The sequence below is a fragment of the Ammospiza caudacuta genome, chromosome 9 (assembly GCF_027887145.1).
Source record: "Ammospiza caudacuta isolate bAmmCau1 chromosome 9, bAmmCau1.pri, whole genome shotgun sequence".
Taxonomy (NCBI): domain Eukaryota; kingdom Metazoa; phylum Chordata; class Aves; order Passeriformes; family Passerellidae; genus Ammospiza; species Ammospiza caudacuta.
Genome location: NC_080601.1, coordinates 29,182,604 through 29,198,849, shown reverse-complemented (window position 1 = coordinate 29,198,849; position 16,246 = coordinate 29,182,604). Strand labels below are relative to the sequence as shown.

General features: G+C 50.4%; 1 protein-coding gene across 1 annotated transcript; it reads right to left on the bottom strand.

Annotated features, from left to right (window-relative positions):
- Positions 1-882: 882 nt before the first annotated feature.
- DUSP5 (dual specificity phosphatase 5) lies at positions 883-10,518 on the bottom strand. Its single transcript, XM_058810541.1, has 4 exons — positions 10,125-10,518; positions 5,869-6,011; positions 4,248-4,467; positions 883-2,478 (listed from the first exon to the last, which is right to left on the bottom strand). The coding sequence occupies exons 1-4, from the start codon at positions 10,516-10,518 to the stop codon at positions 2,078-2,080; spliced, it is 1,158 nt and encodes a 385-aa protein (XP_058666524.1). The 3' UTR covers positions 883-2,077.
- Between the last annotated feature and the right edge of the window lie 5,728 nt (positions 10,519-16,246).

The following is a 16,246-nucleotide window of genomic DNA, read 5'->3' as shown; positions in this document are numbered from 1 at the left end:
AAAATTAATTGATCTGCTCTTACTAGATCATCTGCCTTACCTCCCTGGCTGCTGGTTCCCATGTTCAGGTTTCCCAGAGCCCAGGCAGGGCTGCTGACACATCCCTCTGACACTGGGTGACAAATCCAAGGCACATCTCCAGTAAGACCTTCTCACCTGTCAGATTTACTGCCCTGGAGGTAAGAAGTTACAAACAGATATATATGTGCACATATGCTCTGTAACCCAGATATTGCCATAGATTTTTCAACTTGATAATTTGGAATTGCAGATCATAAATGTGCTGCAGTGATGAGCCAGAAAAAGCCTAGTAAATTCAAGAAGAAAAGGGGTATGAAATGCATCAGACATGCTGGTTCTTCTAACTTAATTTTTTTTCATTTACAAAAGTGAAAAGAGGAGTATTACCCACATGCCCTGGCTCCTGGCACCCAGAGGTGCTGCACGTCACACACAAGCTTTGCTCTAAGGACCAGGGCAAGTAGGAGCCCTTGTTGTGGGTTGGAAGGAAGTGGGGGCCGTGCCTAGTTCAGATTTTCATCTTCAGCAAGATGGTAAATCTTAAATAAAACACCCATGAATCAAACCAGAAGTGCCTGCCCGGCTGCTGGGAAGTGACGCCACCGTGACTCATGTCATTCTGTTTGAAACAATCCTCCCCCTCACCTTCCCTCTCTAGTGATGCACCTTGGTGGCTTTGCAGCACACAGCACAGTGAGACTTTCCCATCTCTCCTACCTTCTTACACCATGGTGTTTTTCTCAGGTGACCTCTCCTACCACCAAGCTCTCCCAAAGCACTCTCACAGATCAATCCAAGTACAACAAACAGCTTTATTTTCCTGGCATTTTTTTCCTTTATTATTTTTTACATACCATAAAAACCATTGCAAGGTTTGTTTTTTGTTTTTTTTTTTTTTTCACATTCACGAGATCTCCTGGAAATTATTGCCATTTCCCATACATATTACATATTGAAAAATACTAAAAAGGTCAACAGACAGAGACACTCATTCTGAACTCCCTGTGGACACAGAAGCCAATGTGAGCAAGACAGAAATAATGTTTTTCTGGACAAAGGCTGACTAGAGGTGACCACACACTCTAAGCAAGTCACATAACACTGAAAAAGACCACTTGACCATACACGATACACAGTGGGAACACTTGGGAAGGGATGGAGAAAAAGTTGTTTTGGAGCTGAAAGCTTGTCAGGTTTTTTTGGTGTGAAGTCCAGCAGTTACAGTGTTTTACAACTGGGATGTGGATGTGATGAGGACTGTTGAGACATTCAAGTATTCTAGGGCTGTTCTTAAAAGACGGGTGGGAGGATAATAGCTCAGCAGGGTAGCTGATAGTCCTTAAGTCCCTGCTTTACTTAAAAACACATCCAGTACAAAGGCAAATACAGAAGTACAGGAAATGCCACACCTGAATGGACCCACTGGCCGGGGTTGGTATCCAGTTACACTGCGGACAATTCCTGACACTTCGGAGGCTGGAGCACAGGAGGGGATGTTCACCTGGTTGTGCAGCAGTGTCCTGGAAAAGGTGCTCCCCCTCCCCACTCCAGCCCTTGGCTACCTGAAACACAACACAGGAGAGGGGAGGAGGAAAGCCAGAGAAAGATTCGAACAAATATTCACTCCCTCCACCTCTGTGGTTGCAAAGGTAGTGCTTTTCATTTTGCTTGCTTCCCTGCTGCTGCTGTTTATTGCTTGAAACTTTAAGTAAGGGTCTTTTCAGAAACAAGATTGGAAGGAGATGGGAACATACTAAATGGATTTCTCATTGTTCCCCAGGAATCTGGAAATACAGTAGTGGGTGCACTTTATGTGGTTAAAACCCTAAAAAAGCACTTTGTATTTTTTTTAAAAAAGGACAATAAAAGTTCAGAAAACCTGCCATGCTTAAACCTCTTGCATCTTACAGTCACAGCATATGGGAAGTATGACCCATGACAACCACTCCATCTCAGAGTAAGCGGATGAAGTTTTTCTATTGCACATTCATGAAATGTTCTTGTTGGGGATCACAGTTTGGATCAGAACCACAGCAGCTCCAGGCCCCCACGGTGTTCAGCAGGACGAAGACGCCGTCATCGGGCTGAGCTTCAGCTGGTGGACAGGAGAGTGGATGGGCACAGAACTCAACACTGAGGTAGGAAAGGCAAAGCACGAGCCCTCAAAGTTCTTGCCTAAGGTCAGTTCCTCTGCAAAGAACGATGCGGCTTCTCTCTTGCACGAGGTGACGGGGGGGCTGGGGGTGGAAGACAAGATCTCTGACTCATATTGCAGCAGCTGGCCCATGAAACCGAAGTTTGGTGAGATCAGGCTCCGGCGCTGCTTGATGTAATCAAAGGCTTCTTCCAGGCGCAGCTTCCTCGTCTTCATGAGATAGGCCATGCAGATGGTGGGGGAGCGCGAGATCCCGGCCTCGCAGTGCACCAGGATCCTGCCGCCCGCCCGCCGCACCTGCTCTGCGGAGAGATGGCACACGTCAGCGGGCATGGGGAGGGCACTGCCACACTGCCAGGGCTGGGGGGACACAGCCAGGCTGCAGCAAAGAGAGGCCTGCTTTTCTCTTGAGTACTAGGGTGACATGGAGATTAAAAGACAAGGAGCACAAAACCCAGCTTGTGACAGAGCTGAGCATGGTTTCAGAATCTGTGGATCTTGATTTGGTTCTTTTTGCATTTTTTAGGAAAGTCCATCCTTGTCTCCTTCCTTGTGCCTACTTCTCTTTTGGAACAACTGACATTCAAGAACATTGTGATGCAGGCAATGCTGTAGCTGCATTTCTCTGCCTGCAGCTCAAAATGTTGTGTAAATCCAAGCCTGGCCAGCCCTCCCACTACCTGGTCACTCAAAAACTGCAGGGGCTGTCATAATCTTTGCCAGAAAAACAGGATTTTTTTTCAAAATCCTAATTCCCTGCCTGGCCAGTTGGCAGCAAGCAGCAGTACCAGGAGGTACCCTTGGGTGGAGAGGCTGAGCTCAGTCCCTGGGGCCTCACCACAAAGCACACAGCGCTGGTAGGCAGCTGCTAATTATAGCCTGGTTAAAGGATGCTTGGACTTAAGTCAGGATATAAAAGGCTTATGCAAAGCACCCATTTGACACAACAGGAGCCACTGTGGTTACTCACACAACACAATGATTGTTATAAGAGAGAATGTGCTTAAAATAAGCCCTTTCCACACAAAAACACTGTTCAAAAAATAGACTTGCCTTTACTCCATTGCCTTGAGCAACATGTTTAATCTCCAATTTATGGATAACTGTGAGTGTAGTGCTCAAGGAAACACACAGAGCTGAGGAAGTTATCATTTGCCTGCCTTCAATTGTCTGCCAGGGGACTACCACCACGACCAGTTATATTTAGCTACTGCACAAAATAAGGAAGACATGGATTTGAGTCATCCCCAGCATCTACACCACATGCCCAATTTTAAAAGAAAGTGAAAATTAAAGTTGTCCTCAAAATCTGGGAAATTTCTAAGTGACATCTATCAGAAGGGGTTGAGGATAGCACAGAAAGGTGCAATAAATTATTATTTCCCTGAAAGGTGAGAGATGTCCGGGAAGAGGAAGGACTTAGAGAGCACCCTCAGGTCAGGTTTTTGTAATTCTGCCTGCACTGTTGAAGGACTCAAATTCAGCTGAGCAATGAGTCTGTAACAGTGTTTTATTCTCTTTCTCTCTTGAATGTTCCTGGAGAGCAACAGTACCAATTTCAACATGAGCTCCACCCAGGTTAAGGCTTCTCCACCCCACAAAACCGTGTTGTGCTTCTCAGGGAGAATCCTCTCTCCTGTGCTCCCTGGCACAGCTCACCTTCACTCACCCACTCAGCCAAACACAGGAAGATTTGAAATGGAATAGCACAAACTTTTCTAAAGGCCCCCTCATTCTTTTTTGCATTGGGGTATTCGATTAAAAGGTGAGATACCAGCATGATCAAAAGGAGGAATGTAAAGAGCTCTGTGATAAGGGGGGACAATGGATTTCTAAGACCCCACACCTTTGGGATATCTCAGCACAGTAAGGCAATGAGCTGACTGCTTCACCTGGTTATAACTGACTCTGGCATGCAAATCCAAGGAACTAGGGCTTTTTCCTTCACAAAATTTAGTAACTTCAATGTGTATTTTATTTTAACAATAATTAAATGTATTTTTAATTGATTTTACATTTTAAATGAGTTTAAAACACATGAAGATCTGAAAATTTGTTCATTTGTACCTACCAATGAAGTCTATGGCTTCCTGGAAGTGAGAGCTGATGTCTGCTGTGTGACTGTCCTCCACTGGGATCCACTTGTAGCAATACTGGTCTTTGAAGGACTCTGAGCTTTTCCTGGAGACGTTTAGCAGGGCTGTGATGTGCAGGTTGGCAAGAAACTCGCACTTGGAAGCATGATAGGCACTACCAAGGTACAGAAAAGGCAGGATTTCAACTGGACCACCCTGGAAGAGAAGGAGTAGAAACATGTAGTTCTTTTTTCCAAAGTCCTGAGACCCAAGAGTGACCAAGGGAGCCCATGTTAGTGCCTACTCCCTCCCTCTCTCCTCATCTTGCTCCCTGCTGGACATAGCTCCCACAGCAAGGGCCAATGAATCAGGCCCATGGCCAAGCCCATGCAGGAAAAATGTTTTCATTTTCTTGTCCACATCTGCAAGGTACAAAGTCAGACCCAACCTACTCATGTGTAGGATATTTGTGGCTTTCTTTAAAGTGCTTCCCCTTGCAGTGCACCCAAAGTGCTTTCATAGGTGGTGCCCATTCCCACTGAGGCTTTACCAAAATGGGGCAAGGCAGGGAGCCACATCCAGCAGGGAGGAAGACCAGGACAGAGGAAGAGGCTGCTTTGGCTCAGCCAGGGCTTTGCCCCTCTGGTCACATCTCCAAAGGTGAAACAAAAAAAAAAGCAAAAAAACTGGACAGGGGCTCCTCATCCGCCTTCACCCCACACCTCTCTGAAGCACAGCACCCGCTCTGAGACGTCATCTCAGTTCCTCCTTCCTCAGCACAAGCAAAGGCTGGATGACGAGATGGCAAAGAACAGCCACCATGTGACACAGCTTTCTGAGCTGGCAGGTAACTTTCCATGATGCACAGGAGCTGCTGCCACCCCCCAGCTGCAAGAAACTGCCTTTCCACTGCCCCTGACCCGCCCACATGGTGGTTCCCATGCATCAGGGACAGCTGGCAGGCAGCCCCGATGGCAGGAGGGCACCTGGTGTGGGAGGCACCCGGGGAGCAGAGAGGCGTCACGGGGGGACTCCCCTGAGCAGCAGGAACTGCTCGCCCCGGCGGAAGCGCCCGGACCGCAGGGTGACAGCTCGGAGCGCACATCGCCCCCGGGCTGGGGCCACACCAGGACTTCCCCTCTGGAAACCCCACTTCCCCAGCCCAGGGGTGGGTCTCACTTCTCAGAGGCTCTGGCTCCTTGCCAGCCTCAAATTCCTCCTGAGATGTCAGAGGAGTCATGGGCAGAACATGCTCCTTTGTCTGCTAGAAAAGTGACACTCCTGGCAGCCTCTCCCTTGCCCATTCTCAGTCTCCTCTGGAGGTGTAAGCTGCTGACAGCTCACTCTGTCTGGGTGTGTGATAAGAGAGCTCATAAATAGTTTTTGGGGCTAGATGAGTGTTTTGCCTCCTTCTGCCTAATTTTGAAGCCAGGTGGAGGTGATGCTGACCAGCAGCACACAAGGGAAATTTATTCAGCTCAGCCTGGACTGTGACAACTTATTCACTGCCCACGGCAGCACCAGGCCCACTGACACCCTGCCAGCCTCCAGGAGAGCCTGGTGGCAGCAGGGAGAAGTCCCAAGGGGAAGGTCACCTACCACAGCCATGACACACACCTGGTCATAAGCAGGTTTGTGGTTGGCACCCTGCTTCTCACAGTGGCTGGCAAGGTTCCTCTCTGCTTCCGTCCTCTCTGGGGAAATGAGTTTTCCATTCACGCAGCACTCAGGATATTGAGAGTTAAAGGTTTCATATCCCCCTAGGGAAACAACAAAAAGAAGAAAATATGAATATTTGCCCTCCCAAGGATTGGTTTAATTCAAGTGAAGGACAAAAAAAGCTCCAGCAATGCAGTGGGACAGCAGTGCCCAGCAATGAGTACAGGGGAGTGTCAAGGAAGGATAGTGCTCCTCTGCAAAAATGGGTTTGCTTAAAAGATTTTGGGCACCCAAGGAAAAACCTCTGATACCACTGACAATTATTAACTTGCCAAAACCCAGTGAATCCAGACTAAAGCTGTTAGCAAATGTAATTCTGTTGAGTCTAGCAACCATTAACTCCAGTGCAGTGGGGACTAAACTCCCTTCCCCCTGGTTTTATCCATGAGCACTAATTCCAGCATTTGAGGCAGAGATTTCTGTACTCAGAATCATCTTTTCTAAACCTGTCATTAAGACATTCACTACAACAACACACAGGATATTTTATTTGCATTTTTAAATGGACATAAACACAAGAGGGGGATGCTTGCATGTGTTCTCATTAATCACCACAATGCATGAAGACAGTGAAGTAATGAAGATGGTCCCACTGAAACCAATCTGTTAAATAACAGCTATAAAACTTAATGAAATCCTGTGACAGCGTTTGACAACTGAATAGCCCCACATGAGCTATTCTGCACGGTTAAGTACTGCGTTCATTTCATTGAGTGCGCTGCTAACGAGAAGGAATTAATCCTATTATTACATTGTTACTCAAAGTTTGTCGGCAGCTAAATTGTTTCCAGGCTGGGAATATTCTGCATGGAAGAACATCTCCAAAAAGTACCTGAATAAGTCAGGTGGCAGAAGCAGCCCGGAACCGTCAGCAGTGTGCCACATGTCTGCCACCTGTGCTTTCTCAGAGCAGAGATGAATGGCTCCTGAGCAGCCACATTCAATAATCCTGCAGTGCGGCCCTCAAGTAAACACGGTTGGAAGGCAAAGCCTCCCGTTGTGATTCATTCACCTGCGACTGTTTCACCCTGATAAGCTGCGTGCGGGTGCCCGGGTGCGAGGGAGGGTTTTGAAACGAGGGAAGTGCAGAGGATCAGAGCAGCCCCAGAGCCGGGGCTGCCCGGCACCGCCACCTTGGACGGCTCAGCCCCTGTCACAGTGCCGGTGTCTCATCTCTTTGCAATGTTTGCGCAGTTGTGTGCTCAAATTCATGACGTGCTGCTGTCGCCCACTCATTCCTGCCGTGGGGTCCTCGTGTTGCAAGTGGCCAGCACGATCCAAAGCTCCCTGAATGTGATGAAAGTCTGTTTTCCATGGCAGAGGGCAGGAGAGTGACTTTGCAGCAAAGGGGCACTCAGCACCTGCACCTTCCCTCCTACCCCCAGCCACATTCTGCCAGCTCATCCCAGAGCTCACAGCATGAGGCAGCGGTCCAAGCAGTCAAGTGACCGTGGAGACCAGGGTGGTGGTGGGAGGTGTTTGATAAAATGATATCCTCAATAACTGGGTTGAAAAAATTATATCCTTAGCAACTCAGAGTGTGAAAAAACAAACACAAGAAGCTCTACAGAATTCTCTGATCTCCAACTCCAAAAGTTCATGGGGTGAACTTTTAAATCCTCTTGTTGTGCATAGCTGACCTTATCTTTCCCCCAAGCCCCCAGTCACAGCCATCACATAGGAAAAGTATGTCCAGTTTATATAAATAGCCATGATCCCCGTTTACACCCTATGTCGCTGTTTTTGCACTTGAATGAACACAGAAATCTGCCCAAGCCCAACTTGCATGTGTGTTCCAGCAGACATGCATGTCTCTGTCTCTTGGGGCAGCTAACATGCAGCTGGTGAATGGTTAATTACAAGCCTTGGGGATCAGGATATTTGCAGGCCATTCTTACAGTGAGTCATCTGCTCATCCCATCCTCCAGCAATCTCCTCTCTTCCCCCTCCCCACTCAACCTACCTTCCTTGAGGTCATTTCTGCAAATACTCTGGTTGCTCATCAAGGAGAGCTGAGCTGCACTTCCCTTTTAATCGATAAGTAATAGAATGTTATCAGCACCAAGGGAGGATCCGTTATTTTATCTTGTTTTTTTCCCCCTGACACACAGCCACTCTCACTGTGCTGGGGCTGAGCTCACCCACAGTGAAACTGCACCTACACAGATGAAAGATGTGACCCTGCAAGCCAGAAAGCAACGAGGAAACAGGGCCTGGCATGCAATGACTCAGTTCCAGTTGCCCTCTCTGGGACTAGACCCTCAGCATCCTGATGACCTCCTCATATTTTATTGCCATGAGACCTCCTTAGCGCCTAAATAGCCAACACCTTCTCCTAGCTCTCCATGCCTAGGGAGAGCAGGAATATAAGGGGAAACCTCAAGGAGGATTTTTCCTGGTGGTTTTACAGCCTATTATTTGCAAAGTTGGTAGCAGAGGCCTCCAAAGGACCCTTTCTCCGATCAGAAAACTGTTCCTGGGTGATTTATATCCCCCCTGTGCCAAGGATCTTCCCCCAGGCCAACAGCTTCCTGGGGGTCGGTGGCCCCAGTGAATCACCAGTGCTGCCCACTGAGTCATGGGCCTGAACCTGCAGCCCCAAGCACTTCCAGAAAAGCAAAAGGAAACTGCAGCAGGAAACTTTCTCATACACTGAGAGGAAATGTCTTTACCCTCAAATCAACAGGCTTTCAAGATAAGACACTTCACAACTCACAAGATGTACAAAGCAGAGCCTACACTAACCCCTCACTCCGGATAAACTGCCCACAGTCACCACTTCAAAGTGTGGGGCTGGTACATGAAGAGGAAAGGATGATCGTGTGGCCAAACAAGCAGTTTGAGAGTCAGCAGAGCTTAATTTGGCCCCTAGTTTACCACAGACTTCCCACTGTGACCCTGAAGATATTTCTTCATCTCTAGCTTATTGTAGTCCCTAAGGAATTGAATGACACAGCACCAGTATCTCTACCCTCCAGCAGCAGAATTTGTGCTTTTGGGGTGACTGTCAGACCCAGCAAAGGCTGATAGTGGCAGGACAGAACCAGGGTGGTGGCAAACAGCCGAGGAGCATCCCCCTATCTCGGTACCAGGCAATACCCAGGCTGAAGATGCCTCTGCCCCAGCAGGAGATCATTACAGAAAGCTAAAACTGGGTACCTCAGGCCAAAAACTAGCGATAAAAGGCTGATCAAAAGTGAATTAACCCTGGCCCATTAGAACACGGGGACAGGCTTCATTCAAGAAACATCGCCTGGTTTTCCCCTCCCTTTCATGGCCTCACGGTATGGCAAGGGGGTCTCTGGGAGCTCCTTCTCCGGCGCGGTGCCGCTGCGGGAGCCCCGGGGCTGCGGAGCTTCGGGCGGGAGCGGCCCCGCCGGGCACGGCCCCGCTCCCGGGGCAGGTGGGGGCCGCGCTGGGAAACCGAGAGGGCAGAAGGACAAAGGCGCTGCCAGAAGCGGGGGGAAGGACAGGGAAAGGGCGGGCTGCTATGCTCGCTATGCTATTTATCGTTTTATTAGCCCGGCTTACACGGAAGGAAAACAAAGAACCGCAATCGAATACCCCGAATACACGTGAGGGGAGGAGGTATTTCTGTCTCCCGGAGAGCACCGGAGTTTCGCCTCTAGGTTTCCCCTGCCAGAGTCCCGATGTGCCCGACGGAGAGAAACCTCTCCGCCCTCGGTGGAGGGGCGGACATCGGTCCCCGAGTTTCGGGTCCCCAGTGCGGGTGTCCGTGTGTCACCGGGCGGAGAGCGAGTAGCGGTGGCCTCGTCTCTCATATCCTCAGGGCTGATTTTGTTCCCCTCACAGCGCCGATGTCTCTCCCCCTTTGATAATCGGCAACTTTTGTTGTTCCTTACTGATATTCTCTGCTTTCCCCCTCGGCCTCTTAAAAGCGTGGCGGGGGTGAGCGGAAAGGCATTTCGGCTCAGCCCGCAGAGTCTATCCGGGATTTATTTCCAGTAGGTGGAAAAGAAACAAAATCCCCGTGTTACCTCCCTGCCCTCCACCAATAATCAGGTTCACTGCAGGGCGAAGGAGGGGGAACGGGAGCACCTCGGGGCGGCCGCCGCCAGCCAGGGGAGTTTTGAGGGTGGATCGCGCCGCTCTCCCCCAGCCCCGGTCCCTCGGGTCCCCGCCGCCCCTCTCACCTTTCAGGAAGCAGACCCTGGCCCCGGCCTCCGGCAGGCTGGACAGCAGGGCGTTGAGGACGATCTGGGCTGTGCTGTCCTTCTTCAGCTTCTGCCAGTGGCCCGTGTCCTGGTCCAGCACCACCACGGCCGCCAGGCGGGCGGGCCCCGCCGCCCCCTCGGTGCTCGGCAGCAGCCGCGCCCGGGCCGCCGCGTCGGGCACCACGAAGTGCAGCGGCACGGCCCCGCCGCGGGCCCGCCGCATCACCACCGAGTTGAGGTTGACATTGAGCGAGCCGCGGAGGCAGGAGGCCGAGTAGGACAGGTAGGGCCGGCAGTCCAGCACCAGGCAGCGGGAGGGCTCCTTCCGCAGCAGCTTCCGCAGCTGGCGGCAGTCGAGGGACGTGACTTTCATGCCGGCCGAGGGTCGCGCCCCGCCGCAGCCGGGGCGGGAGCGGAGAGAGCGGCGGGAGGGTGCCCGGTGCTAGCGCGGAGCCGGCGGCGATGGGACGGGAGGGACGGAGGCACCGCGGGGCCGCACCGAGCCCGGGCAGGGAATCCCGGCCGGCGCCGCCGGGCATTTATATGAATGGGAGGCCGGGCCGTGACGACACTGCCCATATAAGGGGAGTGACGCGCCCGCCTCCCAAAGATGGAGATCCCCCGCCCCGCGCCCGCCCCCTGGCGGGGATCCCCTCCCTCCCTCCCTCCCTCCCTAGCGGCGGTAGGTCAGCATCGGAGCAGAGGAAGCTGAAAAACGCTGCAAAAATTCTCCACTCATCGGATGGGGGTCATCCCGACATCACCCCCGCCCCCTCCCCAGCGCGTCAGGAGAATCGGGAAGCGTGCGGGGGGATGGAGGGGAAGGAAGGAAAGAAGGGAGAAAGGAAGGAAGGGCAGCGCTGGGGCAGGCTTCTCGCACCAGGTTGCGAATGGAGTTGCATTTCCCTTTATTCCCCCTTCACTGTGTGTTCTCACCCCCAGAAAAGCCTGAGCCCAGGCATTCCTGCCTGCGAGAGCTCTGCTGCTCGCGGGGTGGGAGCTGCCCGCTCCTGGATCCCCTCGGAAAGAGTTGGGTTCCCTGTTTAGGCCATGGTTTGCGTTAAGGCAGCTTTGGCAACTGAGTGATCAGCGAGAACACCGATCCCCAGGTTGTTGCCTGGGGAACAACCCCGAGGATGCTGGTACTTAGCCCAAGGTTTACAGCCTAAGGAACAAACGAAGAGCAGTAGACTGGGACAAAGCATGATGTGCCATTTCTGCAAAATTAGTGAAAGCTCTGAAGCAATGGGGACAAGGATGAGAGGGCCACCTTCAATAAATGTGAAAATTGCTGCTATGGCTGTTTGAGTGGAGGGTCCCTTTCCATGTGGCTGCAAGATTGTGTCTCAATGACGTGCAAGACTTACACCACAGACCACTGACTGTGCCTGTATCCAGAAGTCATGACACTAAGACACACAGGAATTAGGAAATTTGGCACTTGCCCTTTCATTGTAGGTAGTTTTGTAAAGGCACCAAAACGATGAGTGGAAATTCCTAGAAGAAGTTAAGCAAAAGGGTGAACTCCAGTCAAGCTCATTAAAGCCCAGGCAGATGACAGTGGAGCTATCTAAGAGCAGGGTGTCATTTATTCTGATGGTGCCCTGAAAGAATGCTCACCTCAAGAGCAGGCAGGAAGTGCCATCCCTGCCTCAAATTGCCTGCAGCTGAAACAGAGAAGCACTAAAGAGTGTGCAAAGAAAAGCTGATTGAAAGAATGGCAACTACCGATTTTGAAGCGACTCCTCTTCCTCTTTCAATTCCCCTGCAGTCCTCCCATCTGGCTTCTTCTAACCTAACCCCCCCCTCACTCCCCTCCTCTGAGTCAGCCAGGGTATGAGATGGAACAAAAATAGAAGTAGCTTGTGGGTAGGGGCAGATGTTCACAGCACATCTCAGCGTGGGTGTTGTCTTCACCTGGCCACTGCCATCCTGGCCGCCTGGCTCCTTCCCTTGCCCTGCACCCACCCTGGGAGGCAGCTGGGCATTGGCAGAGCCACATGGCTGGGTGAGACCCACGTGCCAGCACGGTTCCTGTCAGAACTGGATCACCACAGCTGTGCCAAAAGCCTTCACATGGACTAGATGGGAGATCTGGCATAGGCAGGGGTGCTGTGACCCAGTCCTGCTCACACAGGAAACCTCCACACCACCTGAACACAACCTGCCTTTGCTGCTTCTCAGCCCCCAGCTTCAGGGGCCACTGTTTCCTGCCTGACAAGCAGCCTGCTTCCCTTGGACTCAGAGCCCAGGAACAGCCCAGCTGGCAAACTGGTCCCAGTGGGGCATAGGGAGGGAAGAGGTGCTGTGAGCAGATGCTGGTGTGCTCCTCCCAACTGAGAGGAAGGAGGGGGCCAGCACAGTCACAGTATCATTTCCTCTCAGGAAACCCAACTGAAATATGGAAGGGTGAGAAGAAGAGCTTTTTCACCTTGCACAGTCCTGCCTGAAGTGATACCTCTGAAGCCGGGGCAATTACCCCAGCCCAGAAAATCGGTTCTCCAGGGAGTACCTGAAGCTTGGGCCGTGCTGCTGGCAGGGTGTATATCACCAGACCTGACCTGCAGCTGACCTTCCTCCTTTTACACACCCAACGCTGAGCATCCAAACAACTCCCTTTCAGCAGATTACAGCTCTGCTTTTGTTTCTTAATGGAGTGAGTCACGACCACCTTTTTATTAGGAGAAAATAACAAGGCTAACAACAGCAATACTAATGCTTCCTCTGCTGCAGGGTGCTGGATGCAGTGTCCCTGACTTCTCTGCCCACCAGCAAAATGTCTCAGCTGTACTTGGGAACAGATGAGCCATCAGGGCTGAGCTGTCAGGAGTATAGGATGGACATGGATGCTCTTTCCTGCTGGAGCAGCTCCTTCGTTTGTCGGGCGCTCCCAGCCAGAAGAAAGAAAGGGCCTGGATTCCTGTAAATGGAAGTGGTTGAGAAAATTAAACCACTCTCCGCTTTAGGTAGGAAACTCCCCTCCTCCCTGCAGCATTTTACATCATTCCCACTTAGGTTCTGCTGCATCTCTCTGCTCCTCCTCCCGCTTCCCCTAAAAATCTCCCAGGCTCTTTCTGCCTTTGTCTTGGGCTTTTATCGAGACTTTCAGATCAGCTGGTCCTTTCATTTTCTTCCAGGCTGTTTCCCCTAACCTAGCTCATTCTTCCCTTCTGCCCTCCCCACCTCCTCTCGGCTCTTTGTTTCTGCCTGTTCTCTGCAAAGGAGAGCGGCCAACCCCATGTCCCCAGGGGTGCGGCTGGACCTCCACCCAAGGGAACAGCATCCAGAAGGTATTGCCCAAGAGTGAAAAATGTCTTTTGGACAGAATGAAACTCAAAACGTGTTTTACAAGGAGGCTTACATGAATAAATGAACACCATTTCTTGGGGAGCAAAAGACACAGGCTCAGCCACGTTTCTAGGGCTTGACTTGTCTCAGCTGAGACGTGGGATGCTCTGTTCTGGATGTTACAAATGTGCTTGTAACTCCAAAGAGTTAAGGCCAAACCTCAGCAAGACCAAAGGTGAGACAAAGCCAGTGAGCTCCTGGAAAGGAGAATGAGGAGAAGACCAAAGATCATACAGGAGATAGGTCAGGGAGGTGTTCTAGAGAGTAACCTGAATGCCATGGGTCCTAGTTTGGGGCTTGAGCTGCCTCATACCCCTGCTGGGGAACAATCCTCACCCCACATCCTCCTGTTGGTTGGGAAATGCAAGAAATTCCTCAGATGAACAAAGCATAGCACAAGGCAGCAGAGAAGATGGGTTGGCATTTCTTTAACATTATTAAGCTTTCCATCTCATCAGTTTCTAATTTTGGAGTGGCTGATGTCAAAACACTTACAGGACAAGCAGTGAGACAGGCCTGTGCCAGTAAATGGAGAGTCTCAAGACACTGAAGTTTATACCCAGGGCTTAGGTCAGCTGAGCAGTGGCAACAGGAGATTGTCAGACTCAGACCTCATTGGTGTCATGACTTGGCCACTCATGAAATACAGTCTAGGATGTAAGATCAGATCATGATCATTCATCTCATTATGAATTTCTCTCAGCCCCAAAAGAACACCTGTTGCCAAAAGCTGATTCTACAGGGTGAAAAGCACTATCAGACACAGACATGAGTTGCCTGCACTCAGCATTTCTGAAAATCAGGCTGAAAGGGAATCTCAGTCTCAGTCTGATTTTTACCTGACTCATGCCTGTGTGACTGTGACTGCACTGACTGCTGGAAGCTGCTGTCAACAGCTACAGTCAGCAGTGAAAGAGGAATGAACCAAACCTCCTGACACCTTTTAGAAGCCTCTGTTCTTTCTGTTCCACTAGCTGGTAGCTTAACCCTGCATACAGATGGAAGATAATTTTTAAAACAGGGAATCCATCTATCTGCACAATCAAGTTTCAATTTCTCTGCTTGCCTGATATGGCCCCCAGCACCATGAGCCATATTGGTGGAACACTTGCCAGACCCAGTTATGAATGTAAAGAACCTGTCTTCCCATTTCCAACCACATACTATCCCTGGGGTAGCTGCAGTAATTGCTTACATGGGAAAATGATTTCTGCAGTTAGCTGCCTTTAATGAGAGACAAAGCCTTTTTGTTCTTTTATCAACTTGCCAGTTCTCATTTGTTCTTTTCTCTTCCTGCCACTGCTTCCCCACATATGCATTTCTTGCCTTCTCATCCTGTCTCTTCCCTTTTCCTGGATGTATTTCCCAGGAACCTGCATAGGCAGATCTCCTTGCACTAACACAGCTTTCACCAGCCTGGCTGGGGTTTCCCTCACTTCTCTCAGCTATTCCTGCCTTTCTGTACCCAACTAACCTGTCATACTGCAAGACCTTGTATGTGCTTATTGCTTCTTTACACTGTTGTGAGACACCAAGTAAGGTAAAATATTCCTACATATGCTGTTTAATTGGCTATTAGGACAAGCATACCTTGAAGGAATGCTGTATACTTCAGTCCAGATCCTTTGGAAGCACATCTCATCGTTGCTGAATCTGATTCCCTCTGCCTTGGTCTTTCTGACTGACTCATTTCTTAAGCACCAGGTTGTTGCCTAGAGGCTATAATCACATAAGTATAATCCACTGCACAGTGTGTGCTACTATGCCCACTCCACCGAGAATGAGTACAGCTCCTGGGTACAGAAATGACTTTTTAAGCTCAAAATGGAACAGCTCACACTTTTAGTTGAGAATGTTTTGGAGCCATTTCAGTAGGCTACACAGATATAAGCAAACAAACACATTCAGTAAACCCCCATATGGCTCTGTTATCTATAGCACTGCCAGTAACAAGAAAAATTCCCACCCCACAGCCCCTGCTTGTTTACAGGGGTCCCCAGGCATGACACAGCAAGGACAGGGCAACCAGAGGGTCATGGTGCAGACTACAAACCACCTCACTCACTCCAGCACAAGCACGGCATTGCACATCCCATGTCCACAAAGCTCTTTATCCCACCTTTGCAAACAGAAAACACACAAAAAGTAGATCTTGGCTTTGGACATCACCCTGGAGGGTGTTTCTGAGTGCAGTTTGGGTCTGCTCAGGGTGTCTAGAGGGCAGCTGTGGGGAAAAAGGGAGAGCTGGAGCCAGTGGGCTGGGGGAGGCTGGGGCAGATACAGCAGAGCTTGTCTCTCCCAGCAGTACCACGGGTGAAGCTCACAGGGAAGGCAGGACAGGCGCTGCAGGAGCAGAGAAGCTGAGAGCCTGCCCTGGGGTCGCTCCCTGCGGCTGCAGCTCAGCATGGCTGAGGGCTCCAGGAACAGGCTCAACAAAACTCTGCCCAGAAAGACTTAACAGAATCGATCCTGCCTCGGGGTACAGGTGGGCTGGATGACCTTCAATGGAGCCTTCCTACAAATCCCTGTTTTACAGGATTATGTGGGTCATGTTCAGGCACACATGCCTGCGACTTGGTAACTGTCCTAAAATTAAATGTCAAAGTTACCTGAATTAATAACTTGATAAATTTATTTCTTTTTACCTAGTGCCCTCTCTGCTAAAGTTGCTCTTTGGTTGCTTCAAATATTGTCTCCCTCCCCTGATACTGAATCATCCAGAGAACAAAAAAATAATTTGAACAAAATATGTT

What these genes read in the sequence shown, in the direction of transcription:
- DUSP5 (XM_058810541.1), bottom strand. Translation starts at nt 10,518, where the DNA reads ATGAAAGTCACGTCCCTCGACTGCCGCCAGCTGCGGAAGCTGCTGCGG. An exon ending in CAGGGTCTGCTTCCTGAAAG is followed by an intron (nt 6,012 to 10,124) that starts GTGAGAGGGGCG and finishes TTGTTTCCCTAG; the next exon opens with GGGGATATGAAACCTTTAAC. An exon ending in GGAAGCCATAGACTTCATTG is followed by an intron (nt 2,479 to 4,247) that starts GTAGGTACAAAT and finishes ATCTCTCCGCAG; the next exon opens with AGCAGGTGCGGCGGGCGGGC.